The sequence below is a fragment of the Aspergillus nomiae genome (genome assembly GCF_001204775.2).
Source record: "Aspergillus nomiae NRRL 13137 chromosome Unknown contig00033, whole genome shotgun sequence".
Lineage (NCBI taxonomy): Eukaryota > Fungi > Ascomycota > Eurotiomycetes > Eurotiales > Aspergillaceae > Aspergillus > Aspergillus nomiae.
In genome coordinates this window covers 29,559-53,417 of record NW_015378088.1, presented here as the reverse complement: position 1 = coordinate 53,417, position 23,859 = coordinate 29,559, and the positions used below count along the sequence as shown (strand labels likewise).

The 23,859-nt window shown below is 48.9% G+C and overlaps 7 protein-coding genes across 7 annotated transcripts; 4 read left to right on the top strand and 3 right to left on the bottom strand.

Moving 5' to 3' along the window:
- Positions 1–507: 507 nt before the first annotated feature.
- Positions 508–2,593, top strand: ANOM_002641 (FAD/FMN-containing protein; the record flags this gene model as incomplete). The annotated part of the gene is made up of 8 exons (XM_015547898.1): positions 508–859; positions 933–1,041; positions 1,096–1,247; positions 1,304–1,438; positions 1,491–1,603; positions 1,671–2,127; positions 2,190–2,400; positions 2,458–2,593. 8 exons carry the CDS (start codon positions 508–510, stop codon positions 2,591–2,593), a joined length of 1,665 nt encoding a protein of 554 aa, XP_015410274.1.
- A 3,074-nt stretch (positions 2,594–5,667) lies between these two features.
- ANOM_002640 (ankyrin repeat domain-containing protein) lies at positions 5,668–6,634 on the bottom strand (the record flags this gene model as incomplete). Its single annotated transcript, XM_015547897.1, has 3 exons — positions 5,668–6,119; positions 6,178–6,519; positions 6,571–6,634. The coding sequence occupies 3 exons, from the start codon at positions 6,632–6,634 to the stop codon at positions 5,668–5,670; spliced, it is 858 nt and encodes a 285-aa protein (XP_015410275.1).
- A 3,596-nt stretch (positions 6,635–10,230) lies between these two features.
- Positions 10,231–10,743, top strand: ANOM_002639 (putative 4-carboxymuconolactone decarboxylase; the record flags this gene model as incomplete). Its single annotated transcript, XM_015547896.1, has 2 exons — positions 10,231–10,444; positions 10,517–10,743. The coding sequence occupies 2 exons, from the start codon at positions 10,231–10,233 to the stop codon at positions 10,741–10,743; spliced, it is 441 nt and encodes a 146-aa protein (XP_015410247.1).
- Positions 10,744–11,279: 536 nt separating this feature from the next.
- ANOM_002638 (uncharacterized protein) lies at positions 11,280–13,229 on the bottom strand (the record flags this gene model as incomplete). Its single annotated transcript, XM_015547895.1, has 1 exon — positions 11,280–13,229. The coding sequence occupies one exon, from the start codon at positions 13,227–13,229 to the stop codon at positions 11,280–11,282; it is 1,950 nt and encodes a 649-aa protein (XP_015410246.1).
- A 2,772-nt stretch (positions 13,230–16,001) lies between these two features.
- On the top strand, positions 16,002–17,803 carry ANOM_002637 (MFS transporter; the record flags this gene model as incomplete). Its single annotated transcript, XM_015547894.1, has 5 exons — positions 16,002–16,085; positions 16,152–16,309; positions 16,368–17,354; positions 17,410–17,541; positions 17,596–17,803. 5 exons carry the CDS (start codon positions 16,002–16,004, stop codon positions 17,801–17,803), a joined length of 1,569 nt encoding a protein of 522 aa, XP_015410243.1.
- Positions 17,804–18,202: 399 nt separating this feature from the next.
- ANOM_002636 (fungal specific transcription factor domain-containing protein) lies at positions 18,203–19,675 on the top strand (the record flags this gene model as incomplete). Its single annotated transcript, XM_015547893.1, has 1 exon — positions 18,203–19,675. One exon carries the CDS (start codon positions 18,203–18,205, stop codon positions 19,673–19,675), a length of 1,473 nt encoding a protein of 490 aa, XP_015410242.1.
- Positions 19,676–21,837: 2,162 nt separating this feature from the next.
- Positions 21,838–23,532, bottom strand: ANOM_002635 (cytochrome P450; the record flags this gene model as incomplete). The annotated part of the gene is made up of 3 exons (XM_015547892.1): positions 21,838–22,319; positions 22,373–23,030; positions 23,086–23,532. 3 exons carry the CDS (start codon positions 23,530–23,532, stop codon positions 21,838–21,840), a joined length of 1,587 nt encoding a protein of 528 aa, XP_015410245.1.
- Between the last annotated feature and the right edge of the window lie 327 nt (positions 23,533–23,859).

Genomic DNA, 23,859 nt, shown 5'->3' with positions numbered 1-23,859 from the left:
TGTGACCTCGGTAAGGCAACAAGGCAGCGCCGGGACCAATCGCACAGCCCTAACGATAGCCTCATCGCCATCGTGTAGCAGCCTTGGCATATTTTCCCCGTTTGGCGTTGTTGTGCTGAGGATACGATTTAATTGCGTCATATAGGATACAGGGGTTATGATAGCGATGCACTGACTTGAGGCATCCACGATTCTGTCGCTCATTCGGGCAACGTAGCCAAGAAATGTCGGTATCTTCGGAGCTGCTCGTATTCGGTTCAACCACTGATCTGCACGGCATCTCCATAATAACCAGCTATCAGAATACCGGATCAGGCAAGTCTCGTATTCCTATATCCTGGTAGTTATTCAGAATCGGTTATAAATATGATTGCAAGGTCATCTTGCAATGTGTGTTACTGCGACAAGACCTTCAAGTTGACAATTGATGATTATATATATTCATTCTCTCCCTCTTTTGCACTCACATATCCTCCAATACTCGTTGAAGAAAAGTACTAAGCACTCATGCTCCAACATCTTCTCACAGCCGTCGGCATCCTCTCTATCGCAACCGATGCACAAACGCAGTCCCGGCGCAGATGCGCCTACGGAGACGATTGCTGGCCAGATATTCAAACATGGAACGACTTCAACGCCACCGTTGGCGGAAGACTGATTCGCTCCGTACCATCCGCAGCAGTGTGCCATACGGAGCGGTACAATGCAGACAAATGTACCGTGGCCAAGGAGAGTTGGCTGGATAGTTTCTGGCGGACAAACCAAACAGGGGCATATTCTGCTACGGTATGGGAAATGGGAAAGACCGGACAGTGTTTCATTAATGCATCCGTTAGCGCCCCGTGTGACCAAGGCAGAGGTAGAGTCATCGTCAAGATTTTCTTAACAAGTCTTTATTCTAGGCTGCTAACACATGGCTTGTGTCACTTTAGTTCCGTATTATATGGTTCGTGCGGCGAGTGTGGAGGATATCCAGGCCTCTGTGAAATTTGCAAGCGAGAAGGATCTCTTTCTCGTGACGAAGAATACTGGACATGATCAGTATGAGCCTTCTGGAATATAATATGTGGCCTTCGCTAATAACGCTCACCACAGCCTTGGTCGTTCAAGCGGAAAGGGTTCGTTTGGAATCTGGACCCATAATCTGAAGGGCATCGAATTCCACGATTCGTTCGCACCACAGGATGCACCAGCTAATGCTACTGGTATACCTGCGGTAACATTACAGGCGGGTGAGCAATGGTTCGGTAAGTCAAGTATTGGGCCTGGCCACGTGAGACTACACGCTAACTTGACAATGTAGATGTATACCAAGCTGCCGCGAAACAAGGCGTGTTGGTCGTTGGAGGCTCAGCGCGCACTGTGGGTGCTGCTGGAGGCTATGTGCTGGGGGGTGGCCATTCGCCCTTTGCGCATTATTATGGCCTTGCCGCAGATAGTAAGTTGACTGATGTCCTTTGGCTATTGTACCAAGGCTAATGGCGATGTAGACCTTCTGGAAATGAGCATTGTCTCCGCTGATGGTGAGCACCGAGTGCTTAATGCCTATACAGACCCGGAGTATTTCTGGGCCGTCCGAGGCGGAGGTGGAAGTGCCTGGGGCGTGAGTTACCCTGGACAACTTAAATTCAAAGTAGACGTAAGACTAGGTTAACAGATATGGTTATCAGGTTGTCACATCGGTTACCTACAAGACTCATCCAGTCCCACAGAACCTCACAATTGGACTAGTCCAACTCAACGCAACGAATACATCCAGCATGAAACGTATCATAGCGGAATCTGTCAGGCTGCTGCCAGCTATCACAGAAGCGGGCTACACAGGATATGGGGCGATAGAAAATGGTTTTGCTGCCATCATGCTGAAGCCCAACAGCACAATTGCAGATTTCAACCAAACATTTGCTCCATTCTACAATCTGTCTCGGCTTCCAGGGATCCAAGGAGGGGTCACTGCGTATCCATCAACTTGGGACGGATACGTAAAAACCTTCCTTCGAGATCCTAACATTGGGACCAATATTCAGGATACATCCCGGCTGTTGACAACTGAGGTGATACAGGAAAAGGCGGAACAGCTGGCAGAGTTCATAGTTGATAACAAGCAAGGAGCAGGGTTTAATTTCAGTAAGTCCTCCAATGTTCCTGAGACCGTTATTCATTGTGCTCAATCCTCGTTACCTCTTTAGTTGGGAAGGTCAACAATGGCGAGCGCGATAGCACTGCTGTCCATGACATCTGGAAACACAGCCACGCCCTTCTGAGCGTGTCTGTGGACTGGGCAGATACCGCCACGGACAGCGAAAAACAGAAGAAGCGGCACGAGGCGGTGCAACTGAGCAAACAACTTACAGAGATAGTTGGCTCAGAGGGAGGGACGTATGTGAATGAAGCCAATCCGTGAGTATACACAGCTCGTATTGAATATTGAACAGAAGTGTCTCACAGGCTTTCCAGATACGAACCTGACTGGCAAAATGTGTTTTGGGGAAGGAAGTATGACCGGCTGCTGGCGATCAAGCAACGAGTGGATCCTACACAGTTTTTTGTATGTAATCGCTGTGTCGGCACTGATATCGTGATCCAGCCATAAGGCCTGCGCCGGTGTTCCACCGACTACGATCTAGAGGGCCAGCCATGGCAATACAAAGCTCGCTCTTCATCTTAAGAGTGCTCAGGATCATGCAAAGAAAGATTAGAACTCATAGATGTGGGTTATCAATCATAGTGGATCTAGCTAAATTTTATGACTGCATACTGATAACGAATCACGATCATCTGGGTTACCTCTTATCGTACTCCGAGTATACCGACATAAGGGATGTAGTCCCACTTGTATATGGCTTATCTGAAACCCAAATCCACTGGCTATCATGATGATCATGCCAAGGGCCTCTGCCGGTGGATCCAGATAGACTTGATGTATATCTAGGTGTTGAATTGGATTCCAGTCTATTATCAATGCAAACGGTGAGGCGTGGCTCAGCTGTATAGATTGCGGGATTGGGCGAGGGTCAAACGCAATGACTGTTGTCGGTCCATCTAGAGAATGGGTTGGATTTATCGATACCATAAGCTCAGGAGGCTAAGTGACCACCCTTTAGAGGAAGTGTTCAACAGTATGATAGTAGGACCGCTCGATTTCACTAGCATTATGATAAAAGTGTAAGAGACGCATTGCATTACGGCATATCGGCGTGAAACAGGGTTTTACCTTGGGGTTACTTATAATATCTCACCTTCTAAAGCCATAGCCCACTACCTTATAACACAAGGCCATTGGAGTGGAGTGGTCCTTATCCATTATTCTATAAGCCCAACGGAATCGATGACTGACATGCTTTACTGTTCGCTACATGCACGGGGGAAGGATAGGCGAGGCATCGCCCAGTATACTAAAGCGTACTTTCAAAGTCCAACAAATAGCGATATGTAGGTGGACTTTATCGAAGGGCCAAATTCAATAAACCATGCCAGACGCATATGAACTGAATGCCTGTCGCAAAGCCTAACCGTGAAACAATCTGGGCGATATTTCTTAGTGCTCTGAGTTACTGTGAGCCTGTAATTCGGATGAGAGTTTGACGGTCTCGAATCTCGATGCCTAAGCTGGTACACAACCCCGGAAGGAGAATTTGGGGCATCGTTAAAACCCCTGATCTTACAAGGGGGTTGGAAACATGGTATAATAGATGTGACTTCGGTAGGATCTGTGACACAGGGTTGACCTAGCCTTCACACCATATAATCTATTTTGTGGGCATGCTGCCCGAATGGACTACTTACCATGTCCAGACATCTTCTGGATGGGCCCCAGAAAAACTCTACCGCACTTGTATCTCTGTCACTGAGGTATCGTGTGGTGGAGTGCGTCACACCCAACTTGTGACAGCCTAATTGCATACTTGAATAGTCGTCAGTAAACTTCTAGACCAACTCGGGAACGTGATAGACACGGAAAGTCGGCACTTTGTCGGAGGACGAGTCATTGCCTCCTCATTGTCCAAGCAGCCTCGGCCGATGTCTCCCGCGAGATCCTGCCAGTATGTGTCCATTCGAATGTCTCATCGTCCCAGGGCTACATGGGCCAATCAAGGCACTACAGCGGTTATGTGAGCCTTACAAACGCGCGCCGGGTGGATCCAAAAGTCTTACCAAATTACCAGCGTACGTATCATTGACAACTAGCACGCATATTGGCAAAGACACAAATAGAGAACGAACACATTGGCCATCAAAATCTCTCATTGGCCGGCCAATCTTGTTGACATATGTAGAATGAATCAGGGAAGATTGATAAAGCCAGAGCGCATAGACCTGCAGTTCATTACCATTTCCAGGGATAATACGCGATCGCTCTTAGAGATGAATGGACAGCACCTCGTATTCAGTAGACTTGTCATCATGTCTTTTCACAGAGAGTGGAGATGATGCTCGTATGGACGGCGTATGTGGTCCACCGTGGTACTTCTGCTAGAGCTCTTCCAGTCTAGAACACTTTGTAGGATGGAGCAAGCCGCCTTGGCAGTGGCACTGATACCCCAATTACATTCCAGAGATTTATTAATCCCTTCCAGACTTTCTTCAGCATGTAGAGAACTAGCTCGCTAAGCGATTACATATAACTGAATCAAATACCTGCAGGAATGGAATCCTTGAAATTACCAGGGCAGGCTTTGATTTGTCCCTCTCTACCCAATCCCAGCGCCAAATTCGAAATCTTTTTCTTTCTCCTTTCCATGTGCTTCTGTAATCTGATCTTTACTCACCGCTAATGGGATCAGATACCTAGGCTATGTTATGTACCATGAAGCATTAAGGGTTGCCGAGACCCCATGTTCTTCAATATCCAAGGTCTATTCCATAATAGGTGTACTGGTACAGGTGTCTGCATAATATCCTGCAGCTTGCTATATGCAACCTTGAGATGTGGAATCTACGTGATGTGAGGAACTTACCGACACGTTTCCGAGATAGAGCCGAACAGACCTTATTGTGGGCACTTTCATAGGTTCTTCAACCCCCCGAACAGATTGTTTATAACGAGGTTTTATGATACATGCTGGGTGACCATCCGATTCCGAGATCGACCCAAGTGGTCCTAACCGGTGATCGAGACAGTGATCACACCCAATAGATCATAGTACTCAGAGGGGAAGGTCGGAAGATATAGATCTATTCCAGGTGCTCTTCCGGATATCTCATGGTACTAGTGCTTATATGACTCCACAATTGGACTACTTTTGATGGAATACTGAAACCGAGCTTCGCCCAAGCAAGTATTTTAATTACCGAGCTATGTTCATAACTACGGAAATTGATGAAAGAAAGCCTGCAAGTATGCTAATGTAATGGGAGTTATTATACTCCCAATATATAATGCTTAATTGTCAATTACTTTTTTGACTGGCTGAGGATGGTAAAATATTAGACCAGTAAAGCAACCCTCGGCTTAACCGCCAAGGCAAGGGGCAAGTTCGGCTCATTCATTACATTTTGCGATATATAAAATATTCGTAGTGTGAAAAAATACATTAATGACGCCTCCAACCGAGTGCTCCCTTAGTTTAATCGGGTAGCTCCAATTCAAAAACCTCCGATTCGAGCTTGCACTTAGTGTCTCAATGCTCCTTTTCCCCGAGACCTTCATACCAGACCCTTCATATTCTAATCCCCACCTGACTGCAGCAAGACCCGTAAGCAGTTCTCATCGCCGGCCTCCGCGGCGTAATGCAACGGTAGCCAGCCTGCCGCGTCAACAGCGCTCGGATCTGCGCCATGCCGTAGTAGCTCACGTACTATGACATGGTGGCCGCTTCGGACCGCCGTATGAAGCACGGTGGACCCCTCTCCGTCAATGGCGTTAGGATCGGCGCTGCCGTCAAGCAGAAGGCGCACAGCTGTGAGATGTCCGCGGCTAACGGAAATATGGAGGGGAGTTGTCCAGGTTCTAGGTCCGACCCCACTACTGCGGACCGTCTCAGGATTTTGATAGTAGCCTATCGGCTGGGTGGGCATGTTGGCAGCGCACATGTCGATGGACCTGGGGTCACTATGGGGTACTGATTGTGGTTTGGCACCAACATGACAATTGCCACAAACACTGGAAGGAGTGTTGACTACAAGGTACCGTCAGGCTGGATTCTTGAATAGTAGGATTGCGGTACAGAGACTTACATTTGTCTGAGCTGGTCTGGAAGGTCGTGCCCATGGTGAAATGGGATAGCCCCAATGGCTGCTGTTGGTCCAGCGACACCATAGCAGGTGCCAGGTCCAAGTGGCTATATTCGGTGTCGTGCGGCGAGAATACCACATCGGAAAAGAAATTCTCTGCTGACAGGTGATCAATGTTGTAATCCAAGCCTGGGCCAAGAAAGGCCGAGAACGGTAGGCATTCTTGGCTATTGCTTCCTGGACATTTGCCACTCTTGTTCACTGCCTGTCCTGCTTGGCTACTTTGCTCAGGTAGTGATTTGTCGCTATTCGCTTGCCGTGGCCTCCTCATTTTCGCATTCTCACCTATGTCAAGTTAGCTGGATGGATGCAGAGGAGGTACGGTATACGCCATACGATGTTTCCGCTGTGCTAATCTATTCCTTTCCCTGCGCCGTTCAAGTGCGATTCTCTCTTCCATGATGGATATGTTATGCGTTGAATGGCTAGCTGATCGCATCCTCATTCAGTATTGACTCTTCGATCCTTAATGCTTAAAAAATACTAGATGCCAGATGGGACCTTGAACCTTAATATATGGCTAAGCTATTGTCAGCGTGGCGACTAGATCCTTGATCTACCGGGCCGGAAATGGAATCACGGACGGTAAGGATTGGCAATTGCTCAAACAATCACAATATGCTGCGCTAGTGACGCGAGAAATCCTATTTGCTTGACTTGGCAGGGCCTCTCTCGGCCATGGTTGCTTGGGCATATACCCACCACTTAGCCTTCATCAGACATCTTAATGCTGCAGGCGTCCGGGAGAAGAGGAGAACTTGGGGACCACGGCATAGCTATGCCGAACTTAGTATTGTCCTAGGAAAGAAGCCTTAAAACTGCATTCTAAAGACAGCTTGTGCTAAGGTATTCCACAGTCTTGAAACGTGGGAGGCCTAGGGTTTCTACATGGGGGTGTTTTCTAGAATCTGCCTCGGTATCGCCGCCTCGTCATAAGTGGGTTACGCAACGTGGACGGCTTGAAAACCGCCGTGCTGTAGGAACTCTACGTAGCATAATGATTAGCAAATGCCGTTAGGTGATGAGCATGAATGGCGTCTGAAGAAGTCTTCATTGGTGCGAAATTGGCTAAGATATGCTAGGACTGGATATTGATTGAGCATAGTCCGTATTGGAATTTTAGAGGTTAATTAAATTGAACTCGGAGAAGGGTTTCATTGGCGCCGAGACGCAAGACCGACTACTAGACTAAGCCATATTATATATAGTGTGCATCAATGCTACCTTGAATCAACTGTTTTTTGTTACCTAACAACAATAATTCTAATTGGCCAGGCGATTACCGATCCCAGCTCTACGTGTATAAACCGCAACTGTGCCAATTACTGTTCATGAGAGGAATTAGGGCATTTGTCAATGCAGTGAAGGATTCTGAAGGAATCCCAGCTTGGGTATCGCGAAAGCTTTGAATTCAATATTCGGAAAGCTGCCGTGACAAAACGGCGGTCTACATTTGATGTTCTCTCAATTATTGAGTTTTCCAAAGTATGTATTCTAGAGTGTATGTCAAAGCATTTACCGCGCAAGGACTCTTAAGCCGCCTGCGAACGCCTGTATGGACCCTGTACGCCACTGCCAAGGAATCAAGATTCGAAAAATAAGCTTAGATAAGGAAACTTACAATCTATGCTACAGTAGTGCTGCTCATTGTCTCCAGAAGGTCACCATTCGAACTTTCCAATCGAACGCGTACAGCGCTCATCCCACAATAGTTGAATCATGATATAAGTGGGATCTTTGGGTAAGGACTGGAATTCTATGGTTAAGCAATGTCAAGAAGCACACGAGAAATTCGCCGCACAATATGCGTTATTTCCACTCGTAGCTATCCTATAGAAGACTATACTTCCACAAAGCTTGTTATTGTCTTGAACGGCTCTACGCTTCCTAACCTAGATCGTTGGCCTGCAATCCGGTGTGAAGCTGTGTGTTCTGATCCCTTTAATAGCTGCCTTTTGTTCTAGTCTGTGTAGCAGAGCCACATGGTAGTATGTGAACTTGCTTGCAGGGATGCTTATGGTGGTTTGCTACCGTTCCATCCACTGTGTCCGTTGCTGTTTGTTTCCAATGGTATCCTTTCTTGATTACCGTTCGAGGGATGAACTATTGTGTTAGTCCTTGCTCTTCCATGCGTTCTTTATCTGATTTCTGATTTCTGGTCCACTAAACTCCACCCTGCTTATCATGATCCTTCTACTAGCAGGTAGGTGTATGGGCTAACAATGGCTTGGCAAAGTCTTGGTCCGGGTGTCTGGTAATCGCTGGCCTGCGCGTTAGGCTCGGCATGAAATCCTGTTCTGTAGACGTCGTTCCCATAGTGTAGCAATCCTCGTCTATCTCCTCTGACATTCGACGAGTCCTGAAAGTGTGATAATAGCGATGCGGTCTGGATAGGTCGAATGGTGGGTGTCCGTTGCTGAAGCCCAAGTATCGCCCATGATCTCCACTACATTTGCGTTGGCTCGGCCTTGTTCGGTTGAGATTCTAGGACGGTCGTCCGGATGACCAACGATGGATTGTGAAGGGGGTGTGGTGAAGGAGCGCGCAGTGGCTCGAATTCCACGGAAATTGATAAAATCGAGCTAGCGCTTAGACGCAGCAATGCGGTCATTCTGTTGCTTCCTATGTACTGGAAGATAGTTCAAACACATGTCGGTTGCATAGTTGGTTGACCTCGCGATCGTTCCTTGACCTTTCTTTCCAACCGGCCTGGTATCTTCCCTGTCATGCTTTTTTGATCTTCTGTAGTCACCACAAGCTGGAGGTTGCAGCATAGTTGATGCTGCCACCAGGGAACCAGACGAATGACGTGTAATTGCATCTTTTGAAAGTCTATATTGTGCAACGATCTGTACAGAGTCAGACAGTGCGTGGCCTTTAGGTGATATACATCGTCGTAATGATAACCCAAGGTAATGCTGAATGACCCCGCGGGATATTTTCTGCGAAGCCCCGCTTGAAGTTCTGATTTCTGGTAATTTGTGTGTCAGGCACTTTATCTTGCTGTGAAGCAGTGTCAATCTGTCGCCTTGGGAATTCGTCCTTTCTGAGATCCTGAGGGCATACCCACATATCATTGGTATAGCCCTAAATAAGTGACATTGGCACAGATGCTCAGGGGATGTACCAATTACATTGAGCACACATTCTTGCAGCCATCGAAGAAGTCGGAAGAAGGAATTCGTATAATCGAAAAAGGATTTATGGCTGGTCTTTCAGTAACTCAATATTGTGGATGTGTAGGATATATACTTCCCCTTTGGCCAGTCATGTCGAAGCTTAGATACTATGCTGAACTGTCATGGTGCACGAACCGAAATTATGTTTGGACTGTTCAATTGTAGTCAAGCGCAGTCAAGCTTTCGCGGGCTGCTATAGAGAAGAAATGAAAGGCCCATGAATATGTGTCAAGGGCATGTGGATTCAACACGCCTATTGTATATCTCTCCTAAGGGTTCCATCGCGAGCCTCAGGTATCAAGAAGTCCTACCAGAGGCCAAGACTATGCCCGAACAAGCAGGCGGAAGGAACTGTCACCAGGTTCGGCAAAATTGCGGGAGCTGCGGGACGTCGCGGACAAGACTTAGGGTCGGAGCGGTTATTGCGGGCCGAGAAAATCCAAAGACCCACAGCATGTGTCAAGGGCCGGTAACATTCGTAAGACAAATACGCTGACACTCGATTTATGTTTGAGACTTTGAGTTCAGGATGAATTGCAGGTGGATCTGTTGCCTCTTAACGCGATGACTGCAGACTGTGGATCTCGGTGACAGGGTCCAGCTGTGGCTAGACTCGCGGGGCTGCTGAAGAATCCCCACGTGAAGCAGTTATGAGGCCATATTTGGCGCTTCAGCCTGCCCTCGGTGTGAGGAGCGTGGTTCAACGGCTCTAAACTTATCAATCGAGCTCTACGACAGTAGTTCAGACACCTGTCTTTGCTCTGCCGCGCTAGTTCCCTGTTTTTATTTCTTTTCATACCTATTCCAAGTTTGCACTATGGCCACTGATCCAAAAATCGACGGGTTGCACCGCGAACTCCTCGAAGAGGGGCTCAAGATGCGCCGTGCCGTCCTCGGCCACGAGTATGTCGACCGAGCGTGGAATAATGCTACGCCATTTACGCGGCCAGGACAGCAGCTCATCACGGAGTACGCATGGGGCAACGTGTGGCAGCGCCCCGGTCTGGACAGGAAACAGCGCAGTCTTTTAAGTAAGTGAAGTCTCGTTGTTAATTTCCCCTATAAGCGGCGATAGTGCATGGCAATGATTGACTGGCAGTTAGCAATTGGAATTATTATTGCACAAAAGGCGTGGCTAGAACTGGCGCTACACACTCGCGGCGCGATCAACAATGGTGTTTCAGAACTGGAAATTAGAGAGGCTGTGTTGCACTCAACAGTGTACTGTGGCACACCTGCTGGTGTTGAGGCGATGATAGTGACAGAAAGGACGATTAATGAAATGATCGAGAAGGGTGAATATAAGCGACCTGAGGAAACCGGGCTTTAAGTTATAGGACTGGGAATCGAGGAGCCGATCCTCACAACTTGAGGAATCTTATCTTGTATGATTGTCACGAAATAGATAGCTTTTACCATTGGATCATATCTTCGAAGGTTCCTGTAACATTTCCGCTCCGAGCCTTATTTTCTGCCATTACAATATGTGCGGTCAATTGGATCCTACTCAGAGCATACGGCAGGCCCTCTCCATTTATCGTGCTCATAGTTTTATTCGTGAACGTCACCATGAAGGCGAAGTTGAGATTCGATCTACCAAAGGATAATTTGAACGGAACAATACGAGGAACAAGGGAGGGGAGCAAAGAAAATGAGATAGGTACAACTGGAGGATTGATGAGCAGGCCTGTTAGTTGGACAATAAGAGTACCAAGCCTTAGAAGGTTGAAATACTAGAAGGTATAGCGATGAATATTTGGGTGAAACAAGAGAAGGCCATTGCAATAAAAAGTATATTCAAATTGATTTCTACCATACGCCGGGAATCTAATCACAAATTGCGACCACAAATCAACATTTTTGCACTCAAACGCCAACTTCCAGAACAGTAACCTCCGAAACTTCAACATTTGGCCACGCCTTGACCTCCGTCTGGCGCTCCGCAACTGTAATTTCACTCACTGCCGCAGAAAGTGCAGCTCGAGCCACGGCATCTGTGTCTGACAGGGTAACCGAGTTCACACCCGGCCGTGCTCCAGCGGCAGTGACCCAGTGGACACCTTCAGTGGGGACACCAACGGCAAACCGCCTTGCATGCGCACGGCCTTCTGAGTCGATAACACGGTACGGGCTGGGGGTGATATCGAGACCTCCGGTCTCGTACCCGTCGACAGTATGAGGGCGGCACTGGCCCGTCTTCAGCAGATGGGAGAGAAGCTCGTCGGCAGTATCTCTAAGACTAGGTTCCGGCAGACGCGCCTCGACGAGGGTAGTGACGCGGACCTTTAGTCCGGGCACTTCGGGAGAGAACACCGTCCAGGCTCCGTCCTCAGCACGGGCCTGTGGTCGTGGGCCAAGAACATCAAGAATGCCAGCCTCGATCAGGGCAATCATCTGCTCAATACGCTGACGAGGGGGTCCGATGGACAGGAAGGCGTTCAGTGGTGTGTACCAACGGTCCAGGTGGTCTCGGTGGGAGAGACCTGAAAGGCCGGCATGGTCCACAATGAGTCGCAACTCGTTGCGCAGATCGCGCATGACATCGAGGGCTGCCTTCAGAGGCCCGTTGACATTTCCGAGAGCGGCCTCTTTGGCATCCTCCCGGAGGTACTCCAGCATCCAGTCCCGCCAGGTACCCGCTGTAAAGGTTCGTTCGCCGTATGGTCGGGAAATACGATCCCAGGACCATCGGTTCTCCTCAGTGATGCCGAAGTCGGTAAGCACATGAGCCTCTTCTGAGCTCTTGTGTTCTGTGGCGAGGAAACGATCCCTAAAGTCGGCGAGCTCGAATCCGTGTTGTCTTAACAAGGCCTCATAGTAGACTGTTTCCACCTCCTTTGAGACAAGCGGCCAAATCTCCTTCAGAAAGTTGGGTGCGTTGCCGGAGTCGGCGCGCTGACGGAAGCCATCAATTACCTCCTCCGTGAAGATGAGTGGCATGTGGCGGCCGTATGCGCCCTTGGCGTTGTCACCACGCGCTTGGTACGGGATTCCGCGGCGTGAGCCGGCGTACATACGGGGCTCCCTTCCTGAGGGGTGGTAGCGCAATCCACTGGGTGTACGAGTGAAACGACCGCCACGACCTGTCGTCAACAGGGCCATGTAATCGAAGAAATTGAGGCCGAGACCGCGCAGAAAGACTGGCTCGCCAGGCTTGACGGAGGACAGGTCAACATCGGCCGGATTGGATGGAGTGATGTGACGCAGGCCATTCTGGTTCGCATATGCAGTAAGCTGCTGTAGCTGTGCATCCGCGACTAGCGGCAGATGGCCCTGTGCGAGAACCACCGCAGAGAGCCCAGATAAAGTGCGGCCTGTAGAGAGGGCGAGGGTCTGGCGGCCATCCGGCGCGTCGTCAAGGCTAACAGCGCGGGCAGCGTGGACCTCGACCTCAACCCCAGCTGGTGCCTTGCGAACAACCTCGCGGAAGACCCATTCCAGATAATGGCCGTACTGCGCGCGGGTTGGGTATTCGTCGGGACCCAGCCCGAGATTAGCATCGGTTGCCCATTCATACAGACTTGGTCCCTCGCGAATGGGTCCCGAGCAAACCACACTATTGTCAGTGTACAAGGTCACTTGGGAAGTGACCGTGTTCATCAGTAGCTCTGATGACTGGGCGGTGCGCCAGACACGACCAGCTCCAGGTGGTGATGGGTCGACGACGTGAACGGTAAGTCGCGCACCAGGCGCGAGAAATTCCGTTGCAGAAGCGCAGAGACGTTCCAGCGCGCTAGTTCCACGCGGCCCCATGCCGACAATGGCGACGTGGGCATGAGTGGTCCCAGAGGGCGTGGCTGGAATTGTGTACCTCATGGTGAAAGACTTTTTTGGCTTTTGATAAGAACTTTTGGGTTGACTTTTCTGAAAAACGACCACTTGTAAATTGGAATTGCGCTGGTGAAGAAGACTGTTCAGGGTATCTATTTTCTTGACTTGCTTTTGTGGATTGATGATTTTAGATGTTGCGTGGGACATTCGATTCTCGATGGCTACAGTTTATATATACAATCCCGCGCTACAACAATTGCCATGCATCTCAACTTGCGATTGAGTCTGGACTACAACAAGGCCATACACCCTGTCGCAGCTCAGCTATAGTGGGTGGTGCATTCTTCACAATTTTACCCTCATGCACCATTCCAATTGTGTGATTTGACATTGCGCCGCTGAAATCATCACCCAAAAGATCAAGTTCAAGCAAGCTAAAGATCAGGCTGAAGCAACCTAAAGATAGGGAACTGTGACAATGCAGCGGTCATAATTGACATGCACTGTCAAAAGTTACATACCAAATAGATTTGCTGGTGGGTCCGGGTGACAAAAAACCACAACTATCTAAATGGTAAGGCTGATTTAAGAGTCTCCAGTTGAGTACATCGCAGCGGGTATGGCTGTGGAAGAAGGCAGCCAAGCTATGACATTGCATAGAGACTATGACGGTGCATAGCGTGACAATATGTGAAACAATGCCAGTGCAGATCTTTTGCAGCTGGTGGTCTTCAGCGCTTTTCAACAGAATGGATGGTGGCTACAGCGGTATGCAGATATCCTTGGCAGACACGAGCCAAGTCATCCTTGTAAAACCGTTGTGCATAACATTAGCTTATTAATTACTCCAACGACCCACTCCTGCAGCTGGGATAATTCTTCGTATGACGCTGAATAAGACCTAATCCGTTCTAGTCTCTCGTAACAGCTCCCTACTCCGGATGCAGCTTGCGCATCTGCATTCCAGCCCTAGCATGGCCTTTTGCCACTAGTAACCTATACCGTCTTCACGATAGCCTACTTTCTTTAATAGTTTCCTCTTTGGTCCTTTTCCTTTTTAGCGACTTTGCCGCTGTCTTTGCTTTGATTTTATTTTCTTTTGTGCTTTACTCTTTCCAAGTTTCTCATCATATAGGGACTCTAGTTGCCCACCCTGCATTGACTGCTTGGTGGATCTCTTAAAATAGAATCCTACCAATGATGTTATCGAAACTGTTTCTATTGTTGGTAAGTGCCTGACCCAGATGGCAGCGAGTTTCGACCGCACAATCTGTCTGTGATTGCGTCAGAATCTCCCAGGAGATAGAGCCAAAATTTGTGATTAATCCCCGCCAAGCTCCGTTTGTCCGAGCTCCAAGATGTCCCATTGAGAGAATAGTAGATTTCAAGAGAGGTACAGCGTTGTATGAATGCCCAGTGTCGGTTTTCTATGTTTTTGTCTTCTGGTCGCTAGACGGTACGGCTTGTAATAGATTCGCTCGTCCTTGATAACAGTACCATTACTATGAACTAAATCTTCTTTATGATTTGACTTATTTTTTATGCAGATGTGTAGATATCTATATGTGGACATATTTCGGATTTGCCTCGTCGCAATTATCCTACATTACTTGAAGTCCAAATCTACTAGTGACTCGGATATTTGACTTAAATATACTCATATCCCTGCCACGCATTCACCACGCTAAACCTAACGAGAAGGCCCCAGGGGTCAATGTGTACGGCAGCATATCTATCTTTTTTATAGACAAATCCAGAGATCTGAGAGTTTATGTTTATAGTATGTTTTCATTTGCCTAGAATACAAGCAAGCAAGCACAGGCCCAAACACTTTCTGCCCACGTAGGAGCTGCAGCAGAAGAATTATCGTTACAAATAACGTCTGAGGGTTCGATCGTGAAATTGATTAAGCCATTCATGATTCACCTCGTGTGGGGTACGTTACAGTTTACTTGATACTTCAGTCAGTGAGTATTGTTCGGGTACCTCTGATAATTTCCTTATATATCAGCTGAAGGCTCGATGTCCACTCCTCGAGCAGGAAAGCCTGACTGTTATCTTTCTGAGCTTGAATATCGACCAACATATCTTACGGGATCAATATGCATCGCAAAGACCCGTATATTCCAAGAGCACATGAAAGGATCGTTCAAAGCTTGACCATCTAGCCGGCAAATTCCGATTAGAAGTCAAACACTCGCTTCCAACGCCCGGATGGAGATTACTCCAGTGATCAGCGAAGCTAGGAGCATAATAATCTAGCCACTGTAGTTTGTGGCATTGTTGAACAGCAAAGGTTATTATCATAAAACTGCCATATCACCGCACCAGCTCCCACAGTAGCTCCTACGCTTGAGTCCAAGCTACGATGTGGTTTGTTGAGTGTGCGTATAGACATCCAACGGCAAATGCTGCAACTACTGCGTTTTGGGAAGCAGTTTTCATCGAGATCATCGGTTACTGCGGAGATCCAGGAAGAGAATCGTGCCGAGGCCATTTTGCTTATGATCGACCAGGGCGACCGAAGACGACAGCGAATTCCAATGTCCGCAATACCCGATACCTCCGCGGCGTCAGCTTCACGCCTGGAACTCGACGGCAGGTGTCTATAGGGGCCAGGCAGTTGTAGAAAATATTATAGTATAATGCCTTTTGCCCTATGGCTCGTTCATCTTACCATCACCGCTGCCTTGGTCTCTGTTTGGCTTTTACGTCACTTTATGCCCTTCAGTTGACACACAAGAAAAGAGTCAATATCTGACCGCGTAAATACTCCGGGGCGAGTGGTTTCCAGTGCAGCCAACACTACCACAGAACATGAGTCTCCCACTGTGGAGCGAGGGCAGTGAGAGGGGCTCTCAAACAGATCACACTGTCGAAATAAGCGACATCGAGGCGCAGGTATACTGCACACAAACGCTGGTAACCCGTGATCAGAGTCCCAGAATAACTGACAACCCGACCCAGAGTAGCATCTCCGAAAAGAGGTCAGAGCCAAGTTTACCTTTGTCAATGGGAGAAGGGAAAGCGATCCCTCCACTATTACCGAACGAAGATGATTATATCGTCACGTTTGACGGCCCGGACGATCCGGAACATCCTTTCAACTGGAGTCTCACCGTGAAGTACGTCGATCTCCTAATCCTTTGATATGTAAGCTAATCCTAGCTTTCATTAATATAGACTCTACACCTCAGTTATGGTATGTTTTGGAACATTTATTTCATCGTTTGCGAGCGCGGTGTTTGCTCCAGGAACTGCTGGCGTGGCCGAGGCGTTTGGGGTAAGTAGCGAGGTCGGGATTCTTGGGACGACTCTATTCGTTCTCGGGTTTGCATCTGGCCCAATGATTTGGGCACCGTCTTCCGAGTTGATAGGAAGGCGATTGCCCCTGACCGTGGGCATGTTCGGTGTGGCGGTGTTCAGCATTGCCTCTGCCGTCGCGAAAGATATCCAGACTGTTATCATCTGTCGCTTCTTTGCTGGGCTATTCGGGGCCAGTCAGCTGTCGGTGGTTCCAGCCGTACTCTCGGACCTTTTCAATAATATCCACCGTGGGCCTGCTATCACCGTGTACTCACTCGCAGTGTTTGTTGGCCCCTTTAGTGGCCCGTTTATTGGCGGGTTCATCTCATCCAGCTTTCTTGGCTGGCGATGGACACTCTATATTCCTGCTTTCATGGGCTTCGCCTGTTGCAGCGTATTTGTACTCTTCCTAAAAGAAACCTATGCTCCGTGCCTTCTCATCCCAAAGGCGGAAGCACTCCGGCAACAGACCTCCAACTGGGGAATTCACGCTAAACAAGAGGTGGTCAAAGTTGACTTCCAGGAGTTGGTGGAGAAGTACTTCACGCGGCCATTGCGAATGTTGATCACTGAGCCGATTATCCTGGTTGTCTCCCTCTACATGTCCTTTATCTACGGACTTGTGTACGCCCTGCTGGTAGCCTATCCCTACGTATTCGAGTCAGTCTATGGGATGAATCCTGGACTGAGCGGCCTCACCTTTTTTGGCCTTATTATTGGCCAAGTGCTAGCGTGCGGCTTTGTTCTCTCACAGCAGTCCATCTATGTGAAGAAATTAATCGCGAACAAAAACGTTCCAGTCCCCGAATGGCGGTTACCACCCGCTATTATTGGTGCCCCAATTTTCACGGTGGGAGTATTCTGGTGAGTACAATCACAAGGAGATTTGGAAACGGCACCCATCTGACATGCAAATTAGGTTCAGTTGGACGGGCTTTACATCGACAATCCATTGGCTTGCGCCCACTGCCTCGGGCGTTCTGATCGGGTTTGGTATCCTGTGTATCTTCCTTCCCTGTTTCAACTACCTGGTCGATTCCTACCTTCCGCTGTAAGTAATCAGGAAGTATGCTGTCAGATCGGGACGTACTGACCCAGTCAACAGCGCTGCATCCACCGTTGCTGCGAATATCATTCTCCGGTCTAGTGTCGCCGCCGGGTTTCCCCTGTTTGCCAAGCAGATGTTCAAGAATCTCGGGGTGCAGTGGGCGGGCACCCTGATCGGATGTTTGGCGGCGATCATGATTCCAATCCCGGTGGTGTTTAAGAAGTATGGGCCGCGGCTGAGGGGCAAGTCGAAACTCATGCCATGAGGGTGTACGTACATGTATTTGTTGCATGGGATAGAGATTCGAAGCCAGTTCATAGACATCAGTCACATCACATGCCATACGAGATGCTTAGTCAGGCGGTAGGGCTCACTCTAAGAGACTCACATAAGAAGAATAAGAATAGCCGCTCCCGCCCGCCGTTTCTGCCGCCTTCCGTCCCCCCGCCATCGCTTTTTAACCCTGTCGGTCTGCCTTATATCGCTCCACTCCTCCCTCCCAATGCAGACGACTATGTCTGGCAATTCTGCCCCTTTAAAGCGCAAACGATCACGGTTTGCTTGCGAACCGTGTCGCGAACGGAAAAGAAAATGCAATGGAGAGTCCCCCTGTTCGACCTGCAGCAGCTGGGGGTATGACTGTTACTACCAAAATGAGCGTCGCATGAAGCCAAAAGCCACTGGGATGATGGGAGATCTCCCTGCCATGCATGGGCCGAGTCCTGAGCATGCGGGCTCCTACACCGAGTCATTGGAGGCGAACTCAGGAGCGGCATTTGTGAGAAAGATCGGTCTCAAAATGGACCCGGCAAACGCGCCCAAACTGAACCTCTTCGGCTGGAACGTGGGTAGACGCAATCCGCCGTCCGGTCTAGCGACTGGCACGGTTCTAGCCGTACCCATTGTCGATATCCTCTCGCTGAACCATATGAAGACCCTGGCGAACATTTACTTTGCCAAGGTAGATCCGTGCTATGGCTTCATCGATTCAGCAATGTTCTTTCGCCGCTTGGAGGCCCGTTGGCAGTCGTCTGCAGAGGGCGATTCGTTTGACGGCGTGCTCGCGGGGATTGCTGCTCTGGGGGCACTCTTCTCCGAAATCACTATCAACATTACCGAAGCCCATCTGGTTGAACTGACTCGCTCTATAACGGATACCCACATTGGGTCTGCAGCCCCATCCATAGAAGTGGTGACTGCGTGGGCACTCCGGGTGATCTACATGCGCATGACAGCCCCACCATATCCGACCTGGATTGCAAGCTCCACCTTGATGCATCTTATCGAAGCCTCGAAACTTCACCAGAGCTCCTCGTGCGACTCCCTTGACCTCGACACTCGACAACGGCTGATTGGAGTCGCCCAACATTTGAATCTCTGGATCTCGTACGACCTGGGTCTGTCTCGGGTTTCCTTCCCCCACGAGCCGGTAGCACTGCCCTCGCCAAGGCCAGGCGATGCCACGGTAGAATTGCTCGGTCTCTTGCCCCTTTCCACCAGCCTGGGCCCGGAGAATCGACGACAGGACGAAGAGATCGAGGAGTTCTTGCTGCAGACATTAAGCCGTAACCACACGCAGCCACCATCGATTCTCGCTCAATGTAACCTGGTCCTCTGTCTTCTGCGGCGCTTACATATGAGAAACCTCATGACCTCTCCAGCAACGATGGAGCGGGTTGTGGAACAACTGAAGCGAAGCCTCGGTGCCGCCCGACGTATGGCTTCGGATTGCTCCCCATGGCAACATGTGGCCAATGTGCCGTTTCAGATGATCAGTATCCTCCTGGAGATGGACACAAGTGCTGCATTAGAGCTTTTGCCGGAAGCGATGCAAACCTTGAAACTGGTTTCTACCACCTACGATACCGAAGCCATGAGGGAGGCGTACGGTACTGCCCGTCTCCTCATTCTCCTCTACCAGCGCCGGCGGCGTTCGGACACCAAGTTGCTCAGCGGGCTATTGGAAGATCATCATGAGCCGACCACCACCGAGTCACCGGTTCAGCCCATGCTCCCCACATCTGACGAAGTATCCTGGCTGGAAGGATTGGTCGCGGACGTACCAAGTTTACACGGCCTCGACTTTAGTCAGTTTTTACAGCTCTCGCCGAACACGCCGGGAATGTGGGGCCGATAGAACTACAATACTATCCAGCCCCCTTACCATACTCAATTCTTTGCGAGCCGTATAGCTGGTATCACCGATCGCAGGCTATTCTTGTTCTGGTGCAAATGAGCCCGATACCTGGTGTATTACACGAAGCGAGATCGGTTAATTCATGGACTCCACAGCTTTGAAGACGCCTAATGAAATAGCACGCATGCAGCTGTCCTCAGGAGCTATAGTAATACCCAATCGAAGGCTCCAGAAACTCTATCCGTGAGCTATTACCGAGCTTGATCGCTGCATCGCCGTCGGTATCCACGCCGCTCTCTATCGTTCCAGGTACAGCACCAGCTGTTGTATCAGACGTCAACACATGTGACGGTAATCATAACGAGCAATCGCGTATTTCATCCTTTTTCTCTCATATCGATACCAGAAAAGCGCACCATCACATCAGTCCTACTGGAAATCTACAGTATGCAATATACCCTGAATATATTTAACCGCACGTCATAGAAATAGTGTGCTGCTTGAAACTAGAATAAATCATATACCGTACTCAACGATTCCTTTACAAGTATCCACCTCGACTACACAACTTCAAACGATGATAGTTTGAATAAGACTCGTTATAGAAGGAACCTTAATGACACGATATCCTAGATGCACCCACTATTTAACCGGTGCCTGCAGACGCCCGACCCACTCTTGTCCTGTGTACATGACCTGATATTCTAGATTCAACCTACCTCATTAAGAGAGAAATAAGAACAAACAGGCGCCACAGAAAAGTGCCATCACTCGTTGCTAACACACGGGGCGACACCACGCAGGGTCGGAGCCCGTCACCATTGGAGGTGGTACACCGGTCATCGTGGGCCTTCGTGACACCATATTCTTGCAACAAACAACCTGCTTACGGAAAGTCAAACGCCGTCTGTCTCAAATTATCGACTCTTGGGGGTCTAAGGCCCAGTTAATCCCCCGCACACTCACAGGAGCACATATGCCCTACTTAGATTGTTATTGACATGAGCAAAACGTCCGTGGACTTGTTCTGTTGTCCCCTTGAAGGTCCTATAGACCCATGCAAAGATACAATACATCACTTAGGGCTAATATCCCGGGCTGCCACAGGGGGGCAGAAGAAAAGTGGATAGTCTTATGTCCGATTCTTAAGTCCGCGTATGAATTTACGATAAACTGGGCGATCCCCACCCTCTTTCCGAGACAACTCGGCATTATTTTCTTATGCGTGCAGATCTCTGTATATAAATACACGCTATATACGGACACATGATCCCTTTCTTATTCCTTTTGGGCTCACTGTACTGTCGGTAAGCTTGCATTAAACACACCTCATCGAACACACATTATGTCCTGGTAGATGTCCTCTATCAGCCCGGCTTTTCGACAGGTCCTAGATGAGCATGGTCTCAATGTTTGCTACTTTACTACATGTCACACAAGACTAGTCTCGAGGTTGATAAGCATCGTTAGTTTCAGTAGTGCTGGAACCGTGAATCATGCTTCCCCATAAGATGACGCATTTTACTGTAAGAGTAGGCTATATTGAAAGCCATGTATAAGGTTGTGTATAATCCTCAAGACATTTGATCCGCTACCGAGCACGGCACTCATGAGAGACTTAAACCCCATGTCAAAGCAAAAGTGACGGTAATGTTAACCCAGAGGTCGGCTTATTGCTCGACACAAGTCCGATCGGCAGGGTAGGTCGTTTCTTTCCGAACAATTCTTGATGATCAGAAAAGCATCATTGGGTCCAGCGTCGAAACAGTTCTCTGAGACGACGGTGAGCTATAGCCGACATGTTAGTATGCTCCAGGCTTCGTTGTCAATACTTCACTATGAGCCAGAAACGAAACGGAGTTAAATTACTTAAAGCCGAACTCGTTCTTCGTTCAAAAATGAAATTTAATTATGAAATAAGACACATAGCATCAATACACAGCTATCCGAACTGAGTTCTTTTATCACGACTGGCTTTTCCGACAATCTGTCATTAAAAAATTGGCTAATTCAGCCCAGTCACAGAGTTCTGCAATTTAGTAAAAGCGCTAAGAATACCCAACAGACATAATCAATGTGATGCAATTATTAGTATTAATATGGCCCAAACAGCCATCGTGAAGCACTCGACGCAAATAAACCGTGCTACCCATTTGAGCTACTCAAATAGGGTGCATACGGACCTTGACTCCCCGACCATGCGACATGGTAAGGTTATTCTCTATGACAGGCTCCACCAAGAGCGGATCAGCATTTTCCACTGCATCAAAGTGTTGCATCAGTCGGACCAATGTATAGCTCGCTTCGGTGAGAGCATATTGTTCTGTTGAGGTATCAATCTTATGGTCCAGTCCTTGGAAGTATGCGTCCAACTTACGACCCAAGCAGATGCGCGGACCGCCATTGAATGGAAGATACTCCCAGCCATGGCGGCCGTCCTCCTCCCATCGTTCAGGTCGGAAGGTCTCAGCATCCTCTCCGTAGTAGTCGGTTCGTCGATGCATGGAAAAGACACTGTAGATCACAACCTCACCCTTCGCGACAAACACGGGCGATTGTCTGTCGGGTCCACCCCCAACAGGAAGAGTGGTGTTTTTTACGGCGACGCGGGAGTTTAACGGTACCGGTGGCAGAAGACGAAGAACTGGTCTCCTTAGCAAGCCTGTGACATCACGGCTTCAAAATAGCAGAATTTACCTTCATTCAGGACATGTCTTAGGTATGGGATATCCTTCAGCTTCGAATGCGTAATCTGATCGCGAGGATTCTGGCTATCTCCAAATGTCTCAATAACCACACGGCGAAGTTTATTCCAGACATGGGGATGACGCGATAGGAAGAAGAAAGCCGAGCTTAGCAGGCTAGCTGTAGTATCTCGACCCGCCAGAAGAATATTAAGCATGTTGTCCCGAAGAACCTTCGGGCTGTCAGTCTCTTCCGCGAGCGCTTCGGCGAAAATAAACCGCTTATTGCCCTTTTGCTCTGGGTGTCTCCTATTCTCAAGCGCTAGTCGCACGTAATGATCAACAACCTCGTGCACACGCCTATTAGCCTCACGGAACTCTTTCGGGTTAATCATCCAGTAGAGATCAACTGCTCTGGCCCGCGCACTAAGCCACTTCTGTGATGTATTGAACGCCTCCGCGAAGCCTTCGCTGTCTTTCACTGAAGAGTTGACAAGACAGTCCGAACCCTGTGAATCCATGGAGCCGACCGACTCTCCAAAGAGAAAGTGCGTAGCTGAGTCAAGGGTCAGGAGGTAGAAAAGAGGCTGGATATCAAAGTCCGAGCCATCCTTGGGGATCAACCCAATCAGCCGGGTAACATGATCATGTAGAAGGTTCAAATCAGCGACCTGTTGCAAGGTTACCAAACTACCCTAATGTATTCACCAACAAGACTATTCACACCTGCTCTCGGGCAAATTGCGGTCGGAGAAGTCCTCGCGCATGAGACCAGCCAGCACCATCAAGGGTGAAAATGCCGTCCCCAAGAAGGGGAGCAAACTGTTCATGTCTGGTTCCTAGAGCGAAGTCATTGAACTGTGCAGCCAGAAGTGCCTTGATATTCTCAGGGTCGATAGTTGTGATCACTCGTTGTCCTAGAATAATCTGCTGTAACGTGTTTCCATTGCTACCGTACTGGTCTGCGAAGTACTCGACCCAACGCTTGTTTTCGGCAGCCTTCTTCATTCGAATATAATTTGCAACACCAAAAAATCCGGAATCTGCCTGTGGTGGGAGCTGGCAGTTATGAGCCTTGGCATATTTGCGCTGGTCATAACGTTGCTGAATGGACCGGAAAATGAAGTACCCGACGTACAGGGCAGCAAGTGCGGGCGCCACGGTCCCCAGCATGATGTCGACGAGGATATCTTGGATTCGTGAAAGGGGTTATACAGGACGTATGGAGTGGTGGAAAGGGAGGTATACCCGAAGGTCTCTGTGGAAATTATGGAGGGTCACGAGCTATGACTTATGTAATATGTAATAACATAGAACGGGTCAGTGACCTGATCCGGCCAGGAACTGGCAGTTTCGTGTTAGCGTGGCTTCAGGGATGTGGTTGTGAGACAGCTCACATTGCGAAGCGCGGGGTGGCGAGAATGGAATCCACAATGGTACCCTTTGCAGGAGATCAACCGTTAGTAGCTTGCGTAATATGATGCCGACTAGCTTGCTTGC